This window comes from Accipiter gentilis, chromosome 7, assembly GCF_929443795.1.
Source record: "Accipiter gentilis chromosome 7, bAccGen1.1, whole genome shotgun sequence".
NCBI lineage: Eukaryota > Metazoa > Chordata > Aves > Accipitriformes > Accipitridae > Astur > Astur gentilis.
In genome coordinates, this window is record NC_064886.1 from 29,643,363 (window position 1) to 29,668,585 (window position 25,223).

The following is a 25,223-nucleotide window of genomic DNA, read 5'->3' on the forward strand; positions in this document are numbered from 1 at the left end:
ACAGATAAAAACCAAACCTCCAGAATATGCCATCTTTACTTGTTGATTTTGGGGATTTTTTTAAGACCTTTTTCTAATATTCTGCAATGTTTTGGGGCTCTTTTTATTGTGTAACAGATGCAGCCAATTCTGTGATTTTTAGCTGGGCTATTTTTGGCAACTCTATCATTATAAACAGCTTAGGAGATTTAAAGTGTGCTTGACTTTAAAAAAAAAAAAACAAAACACTCCTCTCTGGGCTGAGCATCTTTTTGCTAGTTTATTGCCTAACCCGTTTTCAACCTGCTGATATTAAATCCTCAAAACGGAGCTTTTAATTGGCATGCTTCTCCAGCTCTGGGTAAAATGAAGTTGAATTGTTACGATTTCATTATATAGAACATGTTCATAAGATGTTTTTAATCCCTAACAGTGCTTCATGAAGGGCTAACTGTGTAAGATTTTTATAATCCAAAAATCCAGTAACCAGAAACAAAGATAATACTAATCTTTCTTGCCGAGATGTAAGCTACGCTGTTTCAGATAGTAATGCTGCTGCTGTTTTTAAATAAAGCATCCTCACGTAGAAATCTTAGCTGCTTCTAATTTTTAATTCAGTAAGTAATTTTCAGTTAGGAATTGAATATTATATAATCCACATGAAAATTTGCAGTATAAAAGTTGTACCAAAGGGCCTACGTGTGCTTTACGGGTAAAGATAAAGTAAATGCAAAACTTTCAATGGTCTTCTGCATGTGTGTTAAGCATGTGTTGCTCCAGGGAGAAGTATCTAGTTCACAGAATGGCTGAGACTGGAAGGGATGTCTGGAAACGGTCTAGTCAACCTACCTCCCATCAATGTCCCTGTTTGTACATACAGTGAGATAGACTGAAAGATGAGGAGAAAATGTGGTGACCCTTGTTAGAATAGGGCTATTGCGTGTCTAGTAATACATACTCATATTTGTCACTAATTCTTTTTAACAGCCAGCTTAAGAAAATAATCTTGAAGTTAATATTAATAGGCTTGTCTGAACAGATCAACATCAGGTGTATTTTATAGAGCATGACAGTCCAGGTGAGCATTTCCAAAGCAGGCTCCTCAAGTAAGAGGCCTGTCTTAAAAATGTCATATTCTTAGACTGAAAAATTTATATCATGTGGCTTAAGAAAATAAGTATTTGTACAGGAGTTAACTCTCGACTCATAGTGAAGGAGGTAAAAAGCAACTTCTCTTTGCATTAGCCCACTCAATTCAAAGTAGAAGGGAACTCAGTGTTTCTCAGAAATGTGTTTCAGGTGTGTTAGTCAAGAGACAGAGAGGATGCTGTTCAACTGAGTAAACACTATTTGCAATATGGTTATTACACTGAAGATTTTACAACTGAAATACATGAACTGAACCACAGAGAAAAAGTATTATAGCTGGAAACTTGATAAAGACCACCCAGAAATGATGTAGAGATGGGTACCAATACAGATCATCTATTTAAAGCTAGACAATAGACAAACATGCTTTGTTTATGCCATTGTTGTTGACATCACAGTCAGCATTTTCAGATAAACTTCAGCGTGGTCCAAAGTATTTAAATTTAGCATGGGTCACTAGGTGAACACTGATTAGACTGTCTTAACATAAGCTCTCCTAGGTGTATCAAGAGTGCTTTATCTAAAGTTGAAATTTTTAGGATAGCAATTATTTTGCTACATGTAATTATTTTTTTTCTAATTAGGTAACTTGATTATTTCTATTTAAAACATCCTAAAATGTCAAATGTTCATTTAGGGCTAATGCTGTCTTTCTAAGCCAAAATTGTGGTACTTAGTTACGCAGAAAAAAAGGATTATTAATAAACAATAAATATGTGTGCACTTAAAGTTACAAGTCTTCTACCAAGAAATCAGGCCATGGCCCTGCACATATTTTTAAAATATTCAAATGTATGAGACAAAGTACATTGGCCTCTGAATCATACTGTAACTTCATATTGTACATCTGTCAATGTATCCTTGAATTCTATGAACAATAGCTAAGGTATTAAATATTCTGTGGCTTATTTGGTTATGTGATTGCAAAGTTTGAAAATACTGCTTTTACAAACTGTCTTGTGTTGAACACTAGCACATGGTGTGTATATTTGCAGATATTTCTGGAACTGTTTCTATAAAATGAAGGGAAAAAAAAATATTTGATTTTGGGAAAACTAAAGTGGAAAAATCATTAGTCAAACAGCTTGCTATAAGCTAATTGCTGGTCTCTTTACTGATTTATGATGGTTAATTTTCTTATGTTTTGCTTTGGGAATCTAGAAATCTGATGTACCAGAACATTTACAATGTGTTTTCTTTTTCCTTCCTACTTCTTAGTTTAAACACATAAACGTAGATAGTTTTCTTATTGAAAACTACTCATTCAAATCACAGGTAATATTTCTGTTGTAATCATTTAAACCTGGATTCCGAAGACATTGTAATGCTTGATGTCAGACTACCTGATTATATTTTTGGTGAGTTTCCTCTTGATGGAAGCTGGTAGCCTCACTGCATATAATGTTATCATCAAAGCTTATTTTATTTAGAGCTGCATTTATTATCTGTTAAAATAACCAGACTCGTTATGTTTGCAAACAAATTATCTGGCCTTTTAAAACTTAACCTTTAGTGGCATTTTAAAACTGGGGGTGGGGGATGGGGGGTATATTTGAAGTCAATTTGTTCTCTCTGGTTTTGCTCCCTCCCTTATGTTTTTTCCCAAAACAAGTATTCAGTAATGCCATGTCACTGTTTCATTCCTTGAACAGATATATTTTTTTCATTTCTTAACTGTTTTAAGCTCTCATAACAGAGCTTACCTGAGAGCTTAGAGCAAATAATGGAGGCATAAAATGTATCATATAAAATACAAAGGATATATTTTGGAGGACCTCAATCTATGTTTGTAAAGTTTTGTTTGTTTTTATTACTTTTTTTTACTACTTACAGATTTGTTATCTCTAATTAAAAATGCTCTGTGTGACATGATCTTGTTACCTCTATTCCTCCACTTGTTCCTGCACAGTGTTCAATACCACAGGAAGTTCCTGCTCATAAGATGAAACCAGAGTTGCTCAAATTAGCTGGATCTGCTGCTGCTGAGATTGGTCTACTTTTGCCAATGCCACTTTTCTTACTCATAGTTTACCTCACAAAGAGAATTAAAGAATGAGTAGAGATCTTTAGAGAAGAGAAACAGCTATTTTAACTTAAGTTTTTCCCAATCTTTCTAAAAGAACCCATCACCTGTGCTATCTGCTTAGCAGTTTTAATTTAAAAAATGCTGTTATGAAGTGTCTCAAAAGCTATTCCTTTTGAAATTTTTAATTATATACTTATGTAATTATATACACTGGTGGATACTAATATGATATTTTTATGGGAATCAATAACTTAATATAGGTGAGAAGTAAATTGCTTCTGCCCTAAACAGTGTTTTGTTGAGAAAGCATGAATGGGAAAATGGGTTGTGAAAGCACTCTTAACACTGGTGGTCATCTTCGATTGCTTGAAACAATATTGTTGCCTCTCTTCTGAAAATAAACAGATTTTTCTGTCTGAAAACTCATGTTTGAAGTGCTAAAAACCAGAGGAATAGTCCCACCTGCTCCGCCTATTCAGAAGCATAACTATTTGGCATAAATCTAATTTAAAATTTTTCCATTTAAGTGATGCTTTTAAATTAATACATATGGATTTTTTCTATAGTAATTTTAATAATTAAGCCCTTAAACCCCTTTCATTATGTTGTGTGCAGTTGTTTATTGTCTGCTTTACTAAATAGTTCCAGTAAATACATATTAAAATTTGAAAGACCTATTTGAAATGCAGAATAAATTCACAACCTCTGTTATAAGGCACATTTCTTAAAAATTTGCAAACACAAATTATCTTGTTTATAATATATGAAGTCCTTTTTTGCTTAAATTTTTCAGAGGAGGAAGTTACTGGGAAGAGTGGTTCCTTGACTTACAGCTTCATGTAACTAGCACTAAAAAATCATAAAAAGTTAATTGCAAACTCATTAGCGTTGGTACTTGTACTCATATTTATACCGTAAATGCTAAATTGCTATAGCTAAGCAGTAGATGTATTCCATTTACTCTAGTACAGTAGTGATGCTAACTTGACAAACAAATCTGAATACCAAATGATAGAGGGTTTCTCTACCTGAATGAAAAACTTATGAACAGAAGCACAAAACTTGTCAGGTTTGGTTTTCCATTTCCATGTAGTAAAGAAATAAAACTGACTATATCTAACTTTTTTGTATAAAATCAGGTTATACATAAATACTAAATGATAATTAGGTTATACATATATACTGAAGTTGTATAACTACAATTAAAAATTGTAAATAACATTTTTAATTTTGTTTTTAAATACTTGTTTTTCCTACTGGTTGGTCACTCTGTAATGTAAATAGAGGAAAATGTGTAATGTAAATAGAGAAAAGTTACCTTTACTTTTCCTTAGGCTTTATGGCACTTACTGGTTTTAATACAGTAGTCACCCATTCTGTCAACATACTGCAAAGCAGAGATTTTTAGTTCAGCACGTTATTTACGTATACCAATACATACAAGCGGGCATGTTCATATCCTCAAGTAACTTCTAGTTAAAGAATATGCACAGACACACCTGTTCTTCCACAAAAATGAAAATTTTTTTAGGCATGTTTAGAGTGTACACATCTATGTTTTAATTGGGTAATAATACCTTGTGTGTTTTGATACTGTTTGGCAGCTTTTTTTTTTTTTTCCTTTATTAACTTAAACTTCTGAAGTAAATGTGAAATTAAGCTGTAACTTAATGTTGCTCATGCCCTGGTGAATTCTGAAGACAACTGTAGATGCTGAGGGTTTTAATTCTGAAATAAAGCCCTCTGACATTAAACAGAAAGGTCAAATCAGTCATTAGTGAAATGAATGCCCTATCTATAAATAGTACTGTTTTTTATAACACTCAAAAGTGAAGGAAAATAACAAGGATAATCAGAAGCGAACTTGGAGCAGATCCTGTATGGTTAGGTTTGCAATTTCCTAGTAGTCCTAATAAGAAAAAGCAATGTTTGGAAGTAGGGTTTGTAATACTATCTGCTTTATTTAATAAGATTGTCTGCAGTTTTCCAGTTGGGCTGAAGTTTTCTAAGCTATCTGCCTACCCCCACACTGAACTTTTTCTAACCTTCAGTTGTACTTGCTTAGCCACTTCAACAGACTGAAGTTGTGGTGGAGCTGGTTTGGTATTTGATAACTTAGGGCAATTTTTTTCTCAGTGACCTAACACTTGCTTTTGAAGCATCCTTCCTGAAAGATAGCAAGGTCTCTTTGCTTTTGCTGTTTTAATGAAAAGATCCATCCAAATTTAGCCAGTTTGAAACAGGTTTTAGTAATATCAACTAGTGTTTTGTTATTGTTGTTGTTTTCCTTAATTGCTATAACTGCCTTTCTAAAACAGCCATCAGTAGTGAACATACCATAGATGGGGATTATCGAAGCTTTTCCTTCCATTGTGTCTCTGGACTTTTGGAATTATTTGGATGCTTAACTGAGAGCAGGGGGAGCAAAAGGGAGAGACGATGCAGAGGAAGTGGGATTAGATGTTGGTAGGTGGGGAAGAAATCTAGGCTGAAGGTGGGGAATTTAGATGGAGATGATGAGGAGCAAACACTGGATGAATTTTTGCAAGAAGAGGATGTTAACACATGAACTCGAAGTTATTAGAGGAGGACTGACCTAATAGTGTGTGGAATAAGAGAAGTATAGTTGTGTAAGACTGGGTTGGGAGAAGTCTAGGATTGTCAGTGGGAAGAATACTGTGGGATAAGGATCAGAGATGGACCTGCTGTTGGGTGTAGAGCTGTTTGGTGGGAAACTGCCTATATGATTATTCCTGCATCTGCAGCAAAAATTCTAAGTTCTATGGTGTAAGAAGCTAGGGATTACAGGAAGCATAGCATGAACTTGCTTTCATGTTCAAGGTGTTTGAATGCTGTCCTGCATTTTAATCCATCTTTTCTATGGCATTCCTTTGTCATAACTGATAGATAACCTGTTGCAATTACATGTTGGGCTCTCAGGAGGTGATTATCTATCGAGCATCTTTACTATTAAGTGTCTGGTTTCTGAGCACCTGTGGCAGGAATGCCATGCTTTTCGTGCCCAAAACGGGTCACCATAAACATTAGTGGTTATGTAATGCTCCATTAGATATATTACATAAAAATGATAAGAAGTGGATCTAGGTCAAGATATGGGTGCATTGTGTTCAAATTACTATTTCAGTGTTTGTAGAGGTATCTGGGATGACTTTGGCACTGATATAAGATAGATCTAAAGGCGCTAAACTCAATGCAGTCTAGCTGTACAAGTTTTACATAGCTTTCTGGGGAGATTTTTTTAGTCTTCACTGGGCCATATGTTGATACAATGTCAAAATTAGTTGATCCCATCTAATAAAGATGGATGGAACTGCTGTGGGTCCTTTGTAATGAGCTTTAGGTTACTGGAGCTTACAATACAGTACTTCAATATCTTCCCTTTTTCAAGCTGAAACATAAATTCTAATAATCTGTTTCCTTTTTTTTTTTTTTAAGAATGAATGCTGAATTCAATGTTTTTCAGTATATGTATTTACTGTTGATAAAATATTGTAGAGCCTGGATAGCAGCATTTTATTACTAAGCCAATTAACTCAAAGAATAGCCAATTTTGCTCACCAACTCGCTTTTTAGGGAAAGTAAAGTTGTGAGTAAAATGCTAATACAGTATGGTTTTGTGTCACAGCATGAGTCAGATGTCTTCTGTATTAAGTGTTTGGTATATATTTAGGTTGTTTTTCAATCTTGTGGATCTAAAATGCTGGGTAACCTCCTTGATTCTTTATGTTATTCCCAGGCTATTGAACTTTATGTATTTTCCTATTGCTTATGTTGTTTTTATGTTGATCACTGCCTGTTAAATCAAAAATAGGAAAGCATATTTAAATGTGAACATGCTTCACTTGGCATTTGTTTACAAGAAACACTTCCTCTCAGTATTGTTTATCTTTACTACATCATATCACAAATTAAAAATGTAAGAAATGCCCTGCAGGCTTAGTCTAGTTGTCCATCCAGTTAACGCAATATTTTTTCTCTGGCAGTGGCAATAGGAAAGTGGCCAGGCTGATTTTTCTTCCTTCCATTGCCTATTTCCATTATATGTCTCCAGAATCTACAATTGGCATTGGGTTGTTAAAGGTACATCCTTGCCTATTCTTTTTAGTATCCCTTTATGTACCTATTGTCTAGTGAAAGTACGCAGAGTATCACCTTTGAACTCTGTAAATAATTAAGATTGTTGAGCTCCAGAGTATTTGATTTTTATTTTTTTTTTAACCTCAGGTTGTAAATATATTGTGCTGTTGTTAGGTTCATCAGCATTAGAACAGAGCATTATGATACAGCCCTCAATACTTTATCCATGCTTTTAAAACTTAGAGATCTGTGTGCAAATGACTTTTGTTTTCTACAGCTGAAACTGCAACCAGAACTGCCTTCCAAAGGCATTGTGGCAGCATATCTTTAGACAAATTACTTTCCCCGAGCATATCTAATATGATAGGCATTTCTTGTAGGAAGGAGGGGTTGAGTTTTCTTGATGTAGGCAGAAGCAAAACAAAAATGTTGCAGTTTTCAAGATGATTAGTGTATTAAAATACAAAAGGTGTAGAAATGAACTATGTCTTCATTGTTATGTAATCCAAGTACTGAACATACAGATCTTAATGCATTTGTTGGCTCCATCTCTTCTCCTGCAGCCTTTATATATTAAAGAATTTAGTAATAGTAGACAGCGAAAGCTATAGCAGTAGTGGTGAGAGATGTCTGCAGTGGACACCATTCCTTTGGGAAAGAGATGCTTGCAAGGAGTTTTTGCTATGGCTGTATAGAAAAAGATGTTTATAAATTGCACAATCTGAATTGTTTCCTCTCTCATGCTTTTGACTGTTAGGGACAAAAAGTTACATAGTAAAGCTAGATAGAATCATACAATAGGTTAGGTTGGAAGTAACTTTGGAAATCATCTGATTTAAAACACTGTACCAAGCAAGGCTTGGGTTTTCTTACAGGTTTCTTTCCTACAAACTTGGAGAAAACATTTGTAATTCTGAACTATACAAATTTGTGAACAGTTATTTGGAGTCTCTAAATTACATTTGCATTTTTACACTGCTGCTGCAAAGAAATGTTTTTGTTTTGCTTGCTTTGAAATCTGACGTTCTTGATCAAAATGGAAAATTACTTGTAAATATTAAGCATTTGATTTGATTTCAGTGCAGGAGGATTTAATCACAGAAACATGCATGAGCATTTGAGGCACATAGCTTTTAAGAAGGCTTACGGATAAAAAGGAGGACAATTGGCAATAACATACCAGCTGAATTGGTTCAGCGGGCTCTAGAACTAGAGGTGGTGTTGCTGTACCTGTATTAAGTCGTCCTATGAGAAATCACAGCTTGTTGCTTTAACTTAGGAGCAGCGTGGCACTAGCTCCTCCATACTATTCCTGGAATATTACCTGCTATCTTTGCCTGCCTCTGCATTTTTACCAGTGGGGTGTAATATTACAGCAGCCTTGGAGCTCCTTTGATGTGTTGGTTCCATTTGATGTATGTGTTATATGCTTCAAGGTAGGAAAAAAGAGAGACAGAGGAGTACATGAAGAGGAACAAAGGGCAAAAGTAATTTACTAACTTTCAAGCCTAGCTGTTTGGGGGTAGGAGGGAGTTCAGTGCAAAACAGGCATGTTGCTGAATTCAGTCATCTTTAAGCTACTGTAGAGGGCCATATTCGGCACTGATCTCTCACAAACCAAAGAGATGTGTGGTAGATGGCCTCCTCTGAAAACACAGCTCTATTTTACTGCTCTCAAAATATGGAACAAGTGTTCACATTAGAATACCTGGTTTGTACAGTGGCTGAACAAAGACTTTAAATCTGTAAGCACCTCCATATTTTTAACATAGTAAACATTTTAGATTTTTTTAAATTGCCATCTTTCTATTAGCTCTTTGTAGTTTGACTTTAATTTAGTATCCTGATTTATTCCTCCTACACTGCAGATAGCTAAATGTATTCTTTGATTTTAATAAGTTTTCTGACATCCCAGCCACCATGGTTCCCTCATCCCTTTTTTTTCCTCATGGAGTTTTAATGTTTATTTTAAAGCTACTTTTGATTCTGGTCCTAACATGTGGGATTTTATATGCCTGTTGTTCCTTCCCTTCCTATATTATTTCAATTCCCTGTGCGGTCATATTTCTGAATATTTCTATACACTTAGTATGAAATCAGATTAAATGAGGAGGGAAAAAACAACTAAGATAATATGCATCAGACTAAGAATGGAAGCAAATTCATTTTTTAAAATGCACCAGAAAAATTTGTTGCAAATGTCTCTCTCTGTTAAATGCTTTTACAATATAGTTGTATATGTGTAATATACAGTAACCATACATACTCTGTTACAAGTAATTCACTAATACTTGTGTGAGTTCATAAGGCTATGTCTCAAAATTAGGGTTAGTATACTTTGCAGTTTACTTTGCAGTCGTTGTTGCCCAGTCATGTTGAGTGCCTGACTTTCCCTGGCCTGGTGTAACTCTCTTTGGGATGAACAATATGGAATGTCTTTTGAGTCAAACATGGCCATGATGCTCTCAGAGGAGATGTAACTGATAAATTTATTCTGTAAAGCTCAAATGAAAACAAGATATATTGCTACTTACAGATAGTTCAATTCATAGTAGTGTTTATATGACTTCCCATTAAGATGTTAAGGACATTCATTTCTCTTTATTCAAAAATCTCTATTTTAAAGATACTATAGGTGGTACTGTATTATTTTTTTTTTAAACTGAGAAGCTGTAATAGTATGCTGCGTTAGTATAGGTTTTAAAATTATGAATAATTGTTAAATGAAAAGCCATCACGTGTTAAATAGTCAAGAAATAGTGCTGTTTAATTTTACTGATTTTAATGATCTTTGTTTAACCTTAAATAAATGATTTGGAGCTCAGCACTTTGTAATACCCCCAGCATAACTCATATCTGCCTTCTGTATTTGTTTTTTCCACCCTAGGAGCATAACTGTGTTGCATAAAAATTTGATGCATTTATTTAACCTAGTAATAACCAACTGTTCAGAGCTGAATTTCTAGCATAATAATACTGGGTGAATCATATCTTGGGTTGGCAGCTATGCCATTTTGTCTAATTCTGGGATAGTCACAAAACATGTATAAACATAGCATTACCAGTGGGAATGCTGAGTTAATGCTCCCCAAGATCTCTCCTTGGATAGAGGACTGGGCAGAGAGAGGATTGACTTAGCAATTAAAGGTGAGAGGTCAGCTCTGCAGTGTGTGAAACTGAGTCAGCGATGCGGCAGGAAAACAGTTACAGTGCCAATAAAATGTCTGCTGAAGGCTAGGCAACCTGTTACATTTCCTAATCAAACGCTAGTCATTTGCTGTGTATTTAAATATAACACTTAAAGAGCCTATTGTGGCATAATATGTAGGTGACATAGTTCATATGCAAATTGCAGTACAAATTACAGCATGGATATACTACAACCCTACTTGAAATACTTATTTGAACCTCAAAAACTCTTTTTCAAAGATTTAGTGGCATTTTGGCCTGTAGGAAAGTGAGTTAAGGCTTCTGTTGTTCCATGTTTCTCTTTACACGCGCGCGCGCACACACATACACCCCATCCTGTGAATGTATTAGGTTTTTAAAAATATTTTTCTGGTTTATATCTGACAGTAATCAACAATACTGCACAAACTTCCTTCTACATGAAAAGTTAAAATTTGAAAGTTTGTATATGTTTTCTAAGCTACATCTGTGATATCTTCAGATTGTTTCCATTACTTCTGTCTCTTGCCTTCAAGAAATACTTAAGTACCAATATAATTCATTCCAATGAAGCACACTATCATGCTTTTCATGTGTATACTCTAAAGGAAATTGCCATTTTAGGTATTTGAGGGAATAAAATTAAATGGTACGGCTTTCTGGGGCGGGGGGGGGGGGGGGGGGCGGAGCCGGGCCCATGGGGTGTGGAGGGAAATCTGTAAGCAAAATCTTTGTTGTTGGTTTTGGGGATTTTTTGGTTTGGGGGTTTTGTTTGTGTGGAGGTTTATGGTTTGGGTTTGTGCTGGGTTTTTTTTTTATTTCCCTGGAAGTCAGTACCCCTTATTGTGTCATTGAAAACTTCCTGTACAGCAGTCCACCTGCTTATTTGCTAAACCACCTCAGGGTTAAGCATGAATATTCTCTCTTTTTTTTTTTATTAATCACTTTTTCTGCCTACAAAGTAACCATTCTGTTCTAACTCAAATAGTGATATTTTAAATGGCGGGGGGGAAGGAGGACAATGAAAAAGAAAACAAGTGCATAAAGCTAAAAGAGTAGTTTTCCTAAAATCTGGACTTAGTAATTTTTAAATTTTTTCCTTAAACTTCCCCCCCTCTTTTTTCTTTTTTTTTTGTAAAAACACCTTTATAAAGCTTTTTTTTCCCCATTTTCCTAACTTGAGTGCTTTCCTAAATGGCAATGAATAAGCTTCTCTTTAAGTAGGTGTTGTCAGATAAATCCTCTGAGGCACTCTTTTGCACTGTTTTAATTTTTAAGAGAATTTTAGTGTAAAGGAAGCCTGAAATATTTCTCCATCTCCTTTTTCTCCTCCTGTCAACAGTGTTTCTGTTGCTTAATTCAACATATCCAAAATAAAAGGATGGTTGGTAGGTTTTTATTTCTAATTTTTACTTTAAATTTGACTTTAATTTTGACAAAAATATAACTATGTGTACCTTTTTGTAGCTTTGAGGTCTGTCTCTGTCTTTACTATTAAGAAATGTTCTTCAGTGTACATATATAACATCCAGCACTTACTAGCTCATGTGAGACTAACTTAATTTATGTATAAACTATACAAATGCAGAAGTTGAGTGCTGAAGGTGTATTTATTTATATAGAAGAGTATGAGGGATGAAAATAGTTTTTTGGGTTTTTGTTTTTTAATCTTTCTTGTTTAATATATAGACATCTAAACATCACTGGAATATAATATATTTATAACTTATAAAATATAGGTAATATATTTTTAAATACATTATCTCTTTATTGAGTGATCAAATATTTGTGTGCATAATCTAATGTTAAATATTTTATTTCTCTTATGTTTCTCCTTGCAGATTTGTTCCTTACTACCTTACCAAATTCACAAAACATTATTTTTGAGACATGGGTAAATAAGGTAAGAGAGAAAATCCAAACAACCATTCTGTTAAAACATAGACAAGTTTAAAAAAAAAAAAAAAAAAAGAAAAAGAAAAAGTCATCTGATATTCCTTGTTTCAGGAATGACTGGAACCAAGGTTGAGGCACTAACTGCGCTATTGCATTTAGACTGCAGAATATCACTGGAGATCTTTTATTCCGCATAAGTTCCTCTGCAGATTTTTTAACATGACTACTAAGTAAATCAATCAAACTGCCTTCATACACCTTAGCAGGACTCCTGGTGTGTCATCAGCTGTTCTAGGGACTTACTGACACTTAGCATGGTGATTCATGAAGAAAAAGCTGATCAGATTTCTTACTCTTACTGTCTCAAAGATTTGTTTTCTTTAAGTAAGCTTTCTTAGAACTATGACTTCAGATCTTGGGTAAGATTTTGTGGGCCAGAGGTTCAAATTCTCACTTCTAACCTTTACAATATGTATGCAACTTACAGTTGAGAAAATCCCAAGTCCTATGTTAACCAAATATCACAAATGCAATTCAAGGATAGGGAGAAATAGGTCAATGGATTTTTTTTTTTTTTTTTTTTTTTTTTTTTTTTACTGATATTCTGCTTTTCCATTGCCTAACCTGGCCAGCATCAGTGAAGAACCTCCTTATTAATTAATTAATGAAATTAGTTGATTTGAAACTAAGTGTATGCTTTATCTTACCTGTTATTCAAAAGGACTGTAGTTAGGAATCTTAGCATGTGTATGTTAAAAGTTTACTTTTTTGTTATAATAGGAAGTGCTCAATGTGTTTCTTATTAGCTAAGAAACACTTTTTGAGGCTTTATTTACCTGAAAATTTATCCATCATATCACAGTGAGTCACTGTAGAAGTCACTGTCTTGTCTCGAACAACACGGCCATCTTCAACCAGCTGCTGAACTGAAAAAGTAGAGAGAAAAAAAAAAAAGAAGAAGAAAAGTAATAGCTGCCAGATAGTCTCTGAATACTAATTTTTAGGCAAAAGTAATGAAAGCTGTACTGGATGCCTTTTTTTTTTTTTTTTATTAAAGCAGCAGGTAATGAATACTATATTTCTAGCATTTGTCTAGACTTAAAAATGACCAGGTTTTGACTTCAATGAATTTAATTCTTGAGGGATTGAGTTACTGACTACAGAAGGCATTTGACCTGTCTGCTGCAGGTGATTTTTTTTTTTTTTTCTTACAAATTTTGAATTTTCTAAACTCGTATATTCTAAATATTATCCTACATTATATATTTTCTAGGCATAGATTTGCTTATCTTTAGAAAGAAGGAATTCTATTATTTGGAATCAATAAACTCAGTAAAATGTCATACATATATGTACATGTATATCAATCTTAAAATAACTTGATTGATCCATTAAAAGCTGTTAAATTGCTCTAGAAAGCTAGGCAAAGTAATTCTCTTCATTGATGCACCATAAAATGCTTTTAAAATATTTGTCTATATGACACATGCTTTTCTGGCCAGCTGAGCCCAGGGCCTATCTTTTCTGCGTGGAGATAATTTGCATTAATATTTTTTTTCTCTCACCTGAGCTATTATAAATTATATGTCGAGGTGAAGATACACAGTCAAACATCCGTGTACTAACTGTTTCCAGAGTTGCATTTTCAACAGCATTGAAGTCCACAAACTGAGTATGACGTGAGTGAGCAATATGGGTAACTAGACATAATCCACAAACCAGTATCATTTGTCTCAATGGCTTTACGTGTACTTGTGTGCGTAGCCCTTTATATGAGCTGATTGCAACAACTAGAAAAGTGGGCCTTAGGTCATCTTACATGACTACAAAAATGTTTTAAATGGTTTTGTTCCTACTGTGATCGGTTCTATGATAAACAAAGATCCAGCACTCTTTTTTTGTCTTTCTGATGAAATACTGGAATATTGTTTTCTGCAGGCCTAGGTTTTAATAATAGATGATTAAAACAAGACCTAAACCACACCTAATGTAAAATCAAGTTATTTCCTAATTAGAAGGGAAATCAGAAGCTATTTTTGACAGATGTGCAAGTGTGTTTTTATATATTGCATATATCTATAAAATCACATGTCACTGCATAAATGCACACTAGTATTCATAATCACTTAATTATTATTTAGATTATGTTGCTGAAATAACCCAATCTATTCCACATAACACAGCAAAATATATGCACAATTGTATCTGAACATTACTATTACTGGATTTCCGTAAGATTCCATGAAGGATTGAAAGTGCAAAAACTCAGTCCCGATTTTCAGAGAGTCCATTTTTTCCATAGCTGAGACGTCTCTTTATTATCTACTTTAGTGGGGTTTTTATCAATGCATATTTTCTTTGGTTCAAAAATCAAATTTTATCACTTAGTCTGCAGTTCAGTTTTTTTATCATCTTTGTCCTGTTTGATAGGATGGGAACTTCTCTAAACTTGAAAAAACTATGGCAAAGCCTAGTGGTGTGAAAGTTGTTGGACAGTCCGTGTTTGCAGATTTTGGTGAGTTTTATTTTTCTGAACTATCCTGAACTATTTAGCTACTCTAAATCAAAGAACAAATAAAGATGTTTTGCTCTAGAAGTGTTCTTTTACTTTGTTTTTTTCCCTTTAAAGTATTATACCTATTTGACTGTTAATCTTGAAATATCTGAGAATGATTATTAATAAATTCAACTAAATTCAACTTTGGCTATCCCAGTATATTCTGCATCACATGTATCTACTGTTGAATGCCTTGCTTAACGACTGTTGCTTTGAGGCGTGCTACAATGCCAGACTTACTTTTATTAGACATGTATTTTGTTTGTTGTGATTTGGGGTTTTTTTTCCACTAATCTTATTCAGAAGATATTATTTGAGTAAATGTTCATAAATTCTTCACCTGTGCAAACTAATAAAGCCAAAATGTAAATGAATTAAACTGACTTGAACAAAGATTGATGAAGAATGGTAAAATCTTAATGGTTGTAATTGAAAATTCTGGAAGGCTTTTGGACAGAAGAAAAACTTAATTTATATGTAAATATTTTTGCAGGGGTTAGTGAAAGCCTGTATTTTTTCTATTAGAATGTACTTTTTCAGTTAATTGTGGCTTATCAATGTGTTTGTCATGTTATGGAGAACAGGAAATGTTGGGGTTTGCAGTTCAAAAGGTAATTTTTTTTCTGTGCACTAAAATAAGAATTTTGCAAGCCAAGGGAAAGTGCTACAGGTCTGATTGTGCTGACACCATTTAATGTAAATAACTTCTTAAAGAACTAATTTACTATGTTTATACGACATGCTCATTAATTGTGAGACTGAGCCTGTCTTTTAAAATGTTGTCAAATGGTAGCCTTGTTGCATCCTTTTGGTTTAAAATCAGTTTTAAAGAAAATGAAAATTTTTTAAATTAGAAGTCAGACTCTGTTAGACCCAGAGTCCAATTTCTTGCTATATGCTGCCACTTAGAAGTATTCTTCAGAGTATTAGCAAAGCTGTTTACTGGCATGTAACAACACACCCCTGCTGGATAGTTAATTATCCATAGAACCTTATCTAGCAACTATGGATGGGTTTACAGATCTATAGTAAATGAAGAAGCTGAACAATGCTCTAGTTTCTTCTGTGATGTGTTTAACACATTTCCTAAAATGTTTGTAAAAGTTTTTTTGTAAAAATCTTTTAGTGTTCATCTATAAATAGAAACACTTGTGTATATAATATCTGAAGGAAAGAACAGAATACTATGGGGTTTGAAGTTAAAAATTTTAAATGTGTTGAGTTTTTTGTAACTATTTTCCAAGCTGATGTTCTGAATAATGTGTCTTAATAGGTAATAAGTAGAATTCTGGGGTTTGTTGGTTTTGGTTTGTTGTTTTTTTTTAAAGATGGCAATGTGGAAAACAATCTTTATGTAGGATAATTTTATCTCTATGTTAGGTAGCTAATGAGCCCAAATGATATATTTTAATTCTAGAAATTTATCATAATTAATGGAATTTTAATAAACCCTGGGATATCTTTGCAAAGAGAAGTGGAACTGTTCAAATGCTAAAGGTAAAATTTTTAAAATGTGCGTAAATTGAATGCACACTGTTAAAGCAATGCAGTATACTGTATGGTTTTGGTACAGCCAAGGTTATGAAAGACAATGGCCAGTATAGTTACCTTAGTCATGGGGGACTCCTGTTTTGGAGTTCGATCACCAGTTTTTTAATAACCTGCTCTGCTAATTATCATCAAATTCATAGGCAAAGCACTAGTGTAAAGCAATAGTGGAGCAATCTTTCTAGTAAGGATGAATATAATGGGAGAAAATGCATGCAGGGACTTAAGAAATGCAAGCAAATAAATGTAGAGGGGCAGCATATATGGCAAAGTGGATAGAGAGGCAAGGAATCATCAGTATCATCTATGGGAGGAGATGCTGGCTTTTCAGAAGGTGACATTTTTGGAACTGGTTATTCTGAAAGATCTCAACCATTTAATTTCTAAGAGAGAACACCCAGCACAGATCTTGCAGTATGAGGGTCTTGCTTCCTCTTCCTGAATGGCTACATACACACTATCATCTTTATCTTCATTCTAGATCACACAAGTTCATCCAGGTGGAGGATGGGAAATGGTTTAATGGTCTTTCTGCCCATTAATTTTCCTAGACCAAGTGAAGAGATTGCTATAAATGTATGTGCGTGTTTTGACAGAAGAACAAAGTTTATTCTAACAACTATGGAAATACAACTATGATTTCAAATTTGCTATTTGAGTACTATTAGAACTTTGATTAGTCTTTCTTCTGTTGTAACAGTGGGTAGGAAATAGAGCAGTGCATCAATTCTTTTTCTCTTCTTTTTTTTTTTTTTTCTTTTTTTTTACTTTCCCAGCATTAATTTAAAATAATCAAGATGACAAATAGTTATTTTCTCATTGAACAAAGTTTTAGAGAATATTGAAGCAAATATGGTACTAAAACAGTGTGTTTAAGTAGTGAAGGGGTATAATTCTAAATTCCATGTTCTTTATTAAATGCAGGCTGAAGGAAGTTGAATAATACCCTACCACCACCAAAAAAATCCTGCCTACAGCAAAATAGTTCTGTGTAAGAGTGGCTATACAGTAATTGGTCAGAGGAAAAAACTTTTAATGCAAAGGAGGATCTTAGTTGAGTTCTGTTCATGTTCATTTTCATTCCAGTATTTTTTGCTCTGCACCAGTCAACAATAGAGGCAAAATCTCACATTGCTAGAATAACACTGTATCAGAGTGACTGCATTTACCCACTATGCTATGTCTGCATATGTTTAGGTACTTCAAAAGGTAGTCATTTGTCATACAGATTCTGCTTGTAGTGAGCTGAAGTTAAAGAAAATGCTTTACTAGAAACGGTTTGTCAGACTTGAATGTCTCCTTTTTTCAGTTTTCTGTTTCAAAAAAGATGAAGTAATGAGTGTCATAAGTCAAAGGAAGTTAAGGTATGATGGTTTGCAGTTTCAAATAGTAATTTGGCTATCTCTAACGGGGCCTGAAAGAGGCTTCATTGCACAACAAATCAAAATAGCACAATGAAAATGTAAAATGAGATGCATTAGAAGAAGGTTGTGCTGCCGCCTTCTGAGTAGCCTTTGCCAAACTGTGTGTGATACACTAAGCAGAACATACCCTATCACTCTCACTCTGGTCTGTGCATGCTGTAAGCATCTTCACTGTTGGTACTGGGGTACAGCTGTTGTGATTAGAAACATTCAATATAGTCGCAAGCCTGTTACATTCTTATTTCTGTGTTGCCTGCCTCTATTTTCTTCCCTTTCTTGACACTTTCTGTACCTCAATAGCTGATGTGCCAGCCTTGCTATTCACTAAAGATTTCAAAGGTTTCCATATTTCTCTGTGCTTTCACTTTCTGCCACTTCTCATGTACTTAACTTTGTGCATATTGGACTGTGGAACGATGCCAGGTCCAGACATGAGCTTGGGAGTATGTCACTTGTGCTGCCACCTTCTCATTTACACCCACCGTTCTATTTGTACACTGTTGCACTTCTGCAGTCCAAGATTCTGATTTATTGATCACACCTGTCTTTGCAAAACATGTTGTTTCAAAAGGTGACTTTGTCTAACATTATTTCCTGCTTCCAAAAGTTTTATTTGAAGTACCATTTCCAGCCATAAGTATTTATCGGTCATTTGAAAAAAGAGGGGGAGCTTTGAAAAAGATCCTGATTGAGAACCTCAAAAAGCAACAAATTTGGGGTACGGTTTCCACTCTTAAAGTAATCAGGTTGAACAACAGCTATCAAGTGGAAATTATTCAGATAAGTGGAGTTGGAAAAAACAGCAATTAGGTGACTCAGGAGAAACTGTGACAGATGTTAGTCTAATCTTAGCACCAGGTCTTCCTGAAGTACTCAAGTAGTAAAGATATATTTTTTTTCATGAAAAAGATATACAAATGTATGTTTGTATACATTTATATAGATGTATCTGTAAGGTCTACTACATTTCTGTATATATGTGTGTGTGTACGTATGTGTATATTTTAATGGAAAAATATGCAAAAGCAGGTGTATATATATAAATATATTTACAGTAATGTAGTAGACCTTAGACTTTATGTCTAAATTGGGACCTCTGAAATAAGTAGCCCTCCCCCTCTATTACATGATAGCAGTGATTTGAACATTAACCTGACGAAAGGAGAGGGAACAATTGACAAATTTGTATTGCCCTTTTAAAAAATCAGAAATGCTTTCTGACATATTCATTACAAATGGCATTTCAATTGATTAAGGTGAGCAGAGTTGGCCACTAGAGAATTCTAGACTTATTTGGCTGACACATTGCTCCAAACAAGTAAGAGCTCTTCATTATTACTTTTTCTATTCTTCTCATGTCACTATGGTAATTGCAGTGCAGTGGTTGCCATAGCAAAAATGATTAATTCTCTGTTGTTGTTATCTGTATGCTAGCAGAGGCTTTTTATGAGATCTGCTTGTACTGTCTTTAGAGGATATCATAGATGTTGGCTAGAATCCCGATAAATAATCGCAATTATAAAAAGTTTTAATAATTGTCACTTAAAATAGTGGAAAATTTTGTATTTGTTGAAGAAATTTAAGGATTTCAGTGGGATTCTCTGAAAATGACCAATTTTTTTGAGTAACGAGATGAATGTGAACCATTTTTTGGACATGCAAACCTGGAGTTTTCTTGTTACTTTGAAGATTAATGAAATATGTCTTTAAACTAGTGACCCAGAAGCAATTAGCATAGAATATTTTGCTGTTTGTACAGTCCATTAATTAATTTTTATAGGAAATCAGTGTTATAACTGCTATTCAACTGATTTGTTCAGTTGGATAGTGAAGTTTGAGAAATCATCCTTTGTGATATCTGATTCAAGAACATAGAAGTTTGATAAATCAGTCAGTGATTTTGCTTAGTTTAGGCAAAGAAATTTGTTATGGCCTAGATGTAAAGAGAACAAAAAATAGCTTTTCAAAATCAGACTTGATCATACTGTTGATAGTGTCCTCATAAGTAAATACAACACAAATCAAGGTAGCATATAGCCAACTCCACCTCAGTTCTTTATCTTTTACTCACCATTTGTTTTCTTAGCTGCTGCTCAGTCTTTATCTGTGTGGTCTTCCCTAATTTCTGAAGTCTGTGTTTACACCTACTATGCAAACTTGATTACTTTTTGACAAAACATGGATTGGGATTGTTACAGTTCTATCCAAGTCTTTTAGGGACCTGAACTCAAATTTTTCTCATATGTAATATCCCGTTATCCAACTAATAATCCCAAGACAATCTTCTCCATTCTTTTCCCTACCAAGTAATTGAATTGTTTCATGTATGTTAAGTACTTATATGACATACGGTAGAAATTATCATTTTTCTCATAGGAAATTATAGCCCATTATTGCCAGTTAATTATGTTTAAGCAGGATAACAGAGTGCCTAACATTTGGGGGCTTTTAAAGCCATTCATTGCACTGTGCAAAATGCATTTGGTTGAAGGAGTTTTGTTTAAAGTAGACTTTGATTATCCTGCAGCTGATGATATCTTAAATGCAATGCTTTTCTGCCTGCAGTTGCATTTCAATTTTGTATCTTTTAGTTCTGTGTATCAGCTTTGTTTTAGCATCTGAATTTCTTTAGTTTTATCCTTCTTTTCAGAATGTTGCATCCTCAGATGTAGTAGCTGTGTATCAAAGGTAAATTGTAATGTTTCGTTTCAGTAAATAACCCCTTTATAAAGCAATTGTCTTTTGAGCATGACGTGAAAATATAGTAGTGCTCATGTAGTCAATAAAAGGATTCTCCTTAAGATGCAGGAGTATAGTACTTTTGGGTTTGAAACGCTCTGTGTATGAGGAAAACTCTTCTTACTGTGATCAGTTTGGGTGAAAAAGATGTAAAAGCTGATGGTAGTAAAGAATTCTGAGTGACTTCAGATAAGGAAGAAGTTGTTTTAGTAACAGATGCACTTCAGTTCATCTGAAACAGCAGTGCATAGAGACATATCAAGTTAATTGCCACTTGTGTATTTCAGTCCATGAAAGTGTATTTAGAAGCTAAATCTGTCTTATTTGTTAATTGGTATCCAGCAATGCTGTTCAGTGATACCTTATTGTTCTACTATTAGTCCTTTTTTTTTTTTTTTAGATTTCTATCATTTTTGACAGGTTTTTTCTACAAAAAGATCCTGTATTGAGGTTTAAGGCTGTAGCTATAAGTTGTACTCCTTTGCAGTTCCTTAAAACAAACAAACAAAAACCAAACCAAACAAAAAACCACCAACCAAAAAAACCACAAACAAAAAAAAAAAGTGTAAATTCATGTTCATTATAAATAACTTTGCTCTACAGACTGCACCCCATTTGACTGCCGTAGTAACTTCATCATTCATTTTTGCAGTCATGGTGTGGATCAGAGAATAGGGTGGACATTAAGTTGAAGCAATTGTGTAAAGTCCAGATAGGAAACTTTTAAATACAATGGATTCAAATTCTTCTTTCAAATTCATCTTTGACCCCTTCAGGAGATTATTTTTCCATGCATCTCATTCTTACTGTTTGTCCCTGTCACAAACATAATTTCATATTGTTCCTTTTGCTGTTTAAAACACTGCATTTCCTGATCCTTAAGGCATCTGTTCTGCTATGACATCCACAGAAATCCTGCATTTCTGAACTGTTTCCCATCCCCTTGCCACTAAATTGTAGCAGGGTACAATTGTACCAATGGTATTACTGAAAATCCAAGAGATCTTTTTCCTAATAGTTCTTGTTTTCCCTGAACTTGCACAGAGTAAATAATAAATAATATAGTAGAGATATAGTTGTGACTAAATTGTCTAATTTTTTAAGAGCAAAGTATTTTAGAACATTTTGGCATGTCATGGCACTTGTGAGAGCGCTGTGGGATGGGCTGACACTGGCTGGAGTTACAGCCTTAGATGATGTGTTAGTCAGTATTCTTAAGTAACTTTATATGCATTCTTGACTCCCTCCAAAATATAAACATGCATTCTGTTATTTCTTTCTGTCCAAGTCTTTATTATGACTTGGATGCAATGTGCACTTCTAGGGGGGAAATCTGTTTCCTGTATTTTGCCAAGTTCTTTCACATGTTGCTGACAAATGCTAACATCCGGGGGGGGGAAAAAAAATCATTCATGCTTCATATTGATTTTTGTCAAAGGGGCTTGTACATTAAGAATTACTTTTGCTTTCTTTTCAATAGTAAAATTAGAGGAGTGATGCACGTGCCACTTGCTTATTCTTTGTTGAACAACTTAATCTCCTCAGGATTGAGTTTTCCTTTGACAGTCTTCATGGTTAATACAAGAACTGTCAACCCAAAATTTAGTCACGCAAGTGGCTTTAATTAGTGCTGTCCCCTTTTGTCAGCTTGTGAAGGTTTAATGCCATACAAGCTTTCTAAATGTGTAACATTAGATAGTTCTAAGCTGTACAGTCAGGCTTTATAGTTTCTGTTGTAACAACGTGAGGTAGTTGGAGCTAGTAGTTTTCAGCATAAACTACAACAGGAATTTTAAGTGCTACTTTTTGCTTAGTGTGCAGAGGGGTTCTCATTTTGTATTTAATCTAATTTCTTTTTCCTGCTTGGATTCCAGTTAGTACATTTGATATAGTCTTTCCATTCAAGACAGAAGACTGCACTGTTGGATCAGATGCAGCCAGAAGTCTCTGTGCAGTTTGCTGGTATGCTGTGTTTAAATGCTGCTCTTGCAGTGGAGGTGTGAATATGGATTCTTCAGAAGGATATAGATAGGCTTTAAGTCAGAATTGATTTAGTGTGAAGGAGAGGGATATAAGGTTTTCTTTAATGTCCACAGAACTTTGAAGCATCTGTAAAAGCTCTTTGCATCTGTTTTTTGAAGTTGTGATTCACATGTTCTAAAAGCAGCTAACGCTGATTCTTTTAATAATGCGTAATTATCCTAGCAATTTATTATAACTGTCTGTGTCATGACCATCTCATTGACACCTAAAGGCAGAGAGTGACAAAAGAATTCTAATCATTTTATTACTTCAGAAGATAAATTTAAGATAATCAGCTTTCAGACAAACCTTTGTTTTGTTTGAATATCTTGCCTGCCCCAGATGGGTATTGTTTTGAGCACTACTGTAACAGGGCTTTTTCCTCCTTATTTTCTTACTATTCTTTAGAACTTTAAACAAAAGGCTCATGAGAAAGGAGAATGAGAACTGTGCAAAGGCATGAGGGAGAGATGTGAGCAAGCTCTATGTATGGATGCATATAAAGCTTCATTAGGATGTATTGTATTAAACAAGAGATGCCTTACGCTTATTTGGGCTTTAAATCAACAGCAGAGAAAAACTTCTTGGCTTTTATTGTACTATGTTGAGGACATTATTTTTCTCACATTTTTGAAGGCAACTAGGAAAACTGCACCAACAGGAGGCCTGTAATAATACAGGGACCACACAGCTAGTTTAGAATGTGCATTCTCAATAGAGAACAGTAGCCTCTCAAGGCATGAGAACTTTGTGGTATATGAAGTGTCTTGCTTTTATGTAGCATCAGGTTCGGAATTATGGAAGCTAGACTGTTCTCACTGTCTTAGCCTACATAGTTAGCTTATTTCTATTTGCCAGAAAACAATTTCTTTTTATTTAACATAACTGTAATAAGTTATAATAATCAGCCTATCATCACACACACAAGAAGTTGATTCAATTTTTGTTTTTAAAGGAGCAGAAGTAAGTTTACACTGCAGCAGAACTACATAGCTGTTCACAGTAAAAAGATTTGGACCATATGCCCACCAAAAGCTGTTTTGCTCTTTATAACTACAACTTTGTCTTGCTGTATTACAAAACAGTTTTGAATTGACTGATCATGATACTTGTCATTTCCCCAGGTTCTGTTTTTCTTTCAGAGCCCATGTTGGAAAGTATGTTGTACAAATGTGTGCAGTGAATCTAATAACCCTTGAATTTGGTTGCAAAATACTGCTTTTCTGACACCTTTTTCTATTTTTTTAAAGGAATTTGAAGATTTGGATTGAGTATTTTTTGCTTGTGTTTACTCATGCTAAGTAAATTCTATGCATGTTTGCCTTAAAAGCATATCTCTATGTCTTGGTTTGGGAAGAAGTTCTCTATGTATGTAACTTTTTTCTTAAAGTTTGAAAGAACTTCATAATTCACTAGCAGTCTTAAAAAAAAAAATCAGTTTGTTAGTGGAGGGTTACATTCTGTCCTTTCTCTGTTGTAGGGCCTACTGCCTATTTGCCTATTCAGCCTAGTTACTTTATATATAATTTCTCTTTAATTATAGATAGATGTAGGTGATAAGTTATCAGACAGAATTGACCAAATTCCTTTCTTTTTTTTTTTTTTTTTTTATCACAAAAGGTATATGCCAATCTGAGATGATAATCAGTTGGTTCAAATTGAAAGGGCTAAATCCTAATAGGCCTGTTACAGCAATTTCTTAACTGTCAGAGCTGAAACTACACAAACTCTAGTGTCACCATCATGAATTAGCAGACAGCACAACATCTACATGTAGATGTGCAATTCAGTGAGGTGCTAGGACCTCAGGGTCAATGCATCTCTCGGAGTAACCATTGACACACAGTTTGCTATTTCTGCATTCGTTTTAAAACCTGTGCTTAGGCTACGGTACATTAGCATTGCATTTTGAACATATAACACTTTTTAGTAACATTATGTTGTTCTTAATCTGATTTACAAGCTGTTTTTTCTGCTTTGTCCCACTCAAATTTACTTTTAGAGTAGATTGAAAAAAATTTGAGTTTTGTTTTTTGCAAACGTGAACATTCACAATCAATGTTAAAACTTCAGCTGCAAGTAATTTTTGTCATACAGTCTCTCTCTGTGAGGTGTGTTCCCAGTGATCTGCACAATCTGTGTCTTTTGAGTTAGTCTTGTTCTGGATTGGATTGCCAGCACTTTGCAGACATGGGCAAAATGGTGGAAGGAAGGCTTTGTATCCATGGCTTTTTTGTTGAAATACAGTGAACAGGCAGTTGTAAGTAATGGTTCTCACATGATTCCTAGGTGGTGTAAGACTGCTAATTTTGTCTTTACATATTTTGACATAAGTACAGATTTGCAGCTGATGAGTATGTGGGACTGTTCTTTTTCTAGCCTTTTCTACTGCCTATAAAATTTGTTCTTTATTAACCATGTAGTTCTTTAGTATCACAGTCAAGCCAGGATCGTGCTAACAGTTGAGTTTTTATTTGTATGTCAAACATGTTTTAAGTTGAGTGGTGCTAGCTAGCAAAGAACATTTGGAGTCTAGAGTATGTTTAGCCACATCCGGTGCTACAAATTACACTGAAATTACAAGTAAGGATAATCTTGAGATTTTCAACAATTTGGA

At 34.3% G+C, this 25,223-nt stretch overlaps 1 protein-coding gene across 2 annotated transcripts in view; it reads left to right on the forward strand.

The window, feature by feature from the left end:
• Positions 1-25,223, forward strand: part of ITFG1 (integrin alpha FG-GAP repeat containing 1) — a 91,922-nt gene that overhangs the window by 14,365 nt on the left and 52,334 nt on the right. For both annotated transcript variants that reach the window (XM_049805252.1, XM_049805251.1), the window contains exons 7-8: positions 12,262-12,323; positions 14,747-14,831. In XM_049805252.1, the coding sequence (XP_049661209.1) occupies positions 12,262-12,323; positions 14,747-14,831 (147 nt within the window). The remainder of the gene's footprint in view (positions 1-12,261; positions 12,324-14,746; positions 14,832-25,223) is intronic.